The sequence below is a fragment of the Empidonax traillii genome, unplaced genomic scaffold, assembly GCF_003031625.1.
Source record: "Empidonax traillii isolate 1590-97213 ecotype Southwest subspecies unplaced genomic scaffold, ASM303162v1 scaffold2267:size29891, whole genome shotgun sequence".
Taxonomy (NCBI): domain Eukaryota; kingdom Metazoa; phylum Chordata; class Aves; order Passeriformes; family Tyrannidae; genus Empidonax; species Empidonax traillii.
Window position 1 is genome coordinate 1 of NW_020957460.1, and position 2,352 is coordinate 2,352.

Here is a 2,352-nt window from a genome sequence, read left to right on the forward strand (position 1 = left end):
AAAAAAAAAAAAAAAAAAGGAGTTTAATTTCCAAAGCAGTTTCCCAGTCATAATTACTGCATGAAACCAGGTCAGCATTAACAGCGCCTCTGTTTCACCTCACAAAGGCTCCTTTCCAACAGTGGCTGATCTGCCTTTGAGAGCAGGTTCCCTCAGACCCTCACAGATGTAAAACCCGGGCCTGTAAGGCCTTGAATGCAAAATACCTTGGGACTCGAACTGCTGCACCGCTTCTCTCACAGCCTCCTCCGGCTCCATCTCGAACTCGGTGATGTTTTCCTGCACTGCATCATCAAACGTCTCCTGGGCGATCTGCTTGGACCCCATTTCTCCCGGCAACGGGATGAACCCCCCTCGGTGTCCTGCGGTGGAGAGAGAGCCCACAAAAAGTTTTTGGAGCAAAACCATCCAGAAACAAGGCGAGCGACTCGGGTTTTCCCCTCGAAACAAAAGCGCGGAACCCAATCCCCCAAGAACGCCCCGCCGAACGTACCACAGATACACCGGCACGGGTTTTTTTATTCCACAAGGGGAAGAAAAAAACCGCAGCAACGAAGAGAAACGAGGAGGCGTTTCAGGAGGCCGGGCTGGGGATGCGCTGCGGCGGCACCGTGACACGGAGGGCACCGTGACACGGAGGGCCCCGAGCCCCGTCCCTCACGCCTCCGGCTGTTTCCAGCAGCGGGGAGGGCCCGGAGAGCGGCGGGTGGTGCTGCGGCAGCCGCGGGGCACGACCCCAGCCCCGGCTCCCCTCACGACCCACCCGCGCTCCCGCCGGACAAAAGGCGAGGGCGGGCCGGCCCCGCTCGGCCGCCGTACAGGCCTCCCGCCCCTCCCCTGCGCACGCGCGGGGACCAAAACTCACGCCGGACCCCGCGAAAAAGAGCGCGGGGTGTGGCAGCGCGCATGCGCGGCGCTCTCCCTTCTTCTCCCACGCGTGGCCGGGGCGCACCCGCGGGGCAGCGAGCGAACCGGCCCAGCGCCGCTGGAGCGGGAGGCCGCGGGCCGCTCCCCCGCCCCGCGCGCCCGTTCCGCTTACCGGCACCGCGCCGTCAGAACCGCCTGGCGCCCGCAGCGTTCCGCCCGCACCGCCCGCCTGCAGGGGAGGAGGCGGCGCCGCGCGGCGCAGGCGCGGAGGGAGGGGCGTGGCCAGTGCGCGGAGGGGGCGTGGCCAGAGGCGGGAGGGGGCGAGGTCAGGCTTATTATATTATCTAAAATATTATCTTATCTATAATGTCATGTGTCTGTACTGTAATATAGATAATACTGTAAGAATTAGACAATACTGTACTATAGCATTATCAATAATATTGTTACAGGTTCTATTATTATCATAATCATTTTTATGTTATCTATGTTATATATCTAAACTATAGCATAGATGATGCTACAAAAATTAGACAACGGTCCATTATGGCATTATTTATACCCTTATAGGTTATCCGTATTATTTATATAATTATTATATTATCTAAAGTATTCTGTTATCTATATTATCAGTAATAATCTATATTTATACCATAGTATCGATGATACCATAAGAGTTAGATAATACTATACCATAGTATTTTAGATCATACTATATCTATGGCCTACTATTATCTATGACCTTTTTATAATTTACCTATATCATTGCTCTTGTTGTTATTATTCGTAGTAGTACCGTTACCATATCATAGTTACCAATAACGTTATATAGATATATTCATCATCATCATCATCATCATCATCATCATCATATATAGATATATTATACTACAGATGACACCATGGAATTAAACAGTACTATGTAAACCTCTCCTCTCTGCGCCTCAGACGTCCTATTAAACAGCTATTTTTTGGGGTTTGGTTTTTTTGGTTTTTTTTTTTAACCTTTCTTTCCACCCTAAAAAAAAGCATTCACCGGATTCGGGGCCGCGCACGCGCAGTGCGGATCCCCCCCCCCCCCGTTCCCGTTTCCCCCCCCGTCCTCTCCCGGTGTGGCGGGCGGGGCCGCCTCGCTGAGGGCGGGCTGGGCCGGGGCTGCGGCTCCCGCTGCTCGGGGCGGCTCCGCGGCGGCTCCTCCGGCGGCTCCGGCTCCTCCTCCTCCTCCTCCTCCTGCTGCTGCTGCTGCCGAGGACACCGAGGGGCCGGCGGGAGCGGCCCTGAGGAGCGGCGGGCCCCGCTGCGGCCCGGCCGCGGGGTGTAAAATGGCCTCCCGGCGCATCCCCCGCGGGGCGTTGGGCCCCGCGCTGCGGGACAGAGCCAGGCGCTGCCGCGGGGACGCGGCCGGCGAGGCGAGCCAGCGCTTCAAAGGTGAGGGGGCCGCTCAAATCCCGGGCCGGGATTTTTTTTTTTTTTTTTTTTTTTTTT

At 55.8% G+C, this 2,352-nt stretch overlaps 1 protein-coding gene and 1 long non-coding RNA gene across 2 annotated transcripts in view; one reads left to right on the forward strand and one right to left on the reverse strand.

The window, feature by feature from the left end:
• Positions 1 to 265: 265 nt before the first annotated feature.
• LOC114071772 lies at positions 266 to 865 on the reverse strand. The gene is made up of 2 exons (XR_003574088.1): positions 764 to 865; positions 266 to 362 (listed from the first exon to the last, which is right to left on the reverse strand). It is a non-coding gene; the product is annotated as an uncharacterized LOC114071772 (long non-coding RNA).
• Positions 866 to 2,189: 1,324 nt separating this feature from the next.
• Positions 2,190 to 2,352, forward strand: part of SUGP2 (SURP and G-patch domain containing 2) — a 12,397-nt gene continuing 12,234 nt past the window's right edge. The window contains exon 1 of the mRNA XM_027909626.1: positions 2,190 to 2,295. Within this exon, the coding sequence (XP_027765427.1) occupies positions 2,190 to 2,295 (106 nt within the window). The remainder of the gene's footprint in view (positions 2,296 to 2,352) is intronic.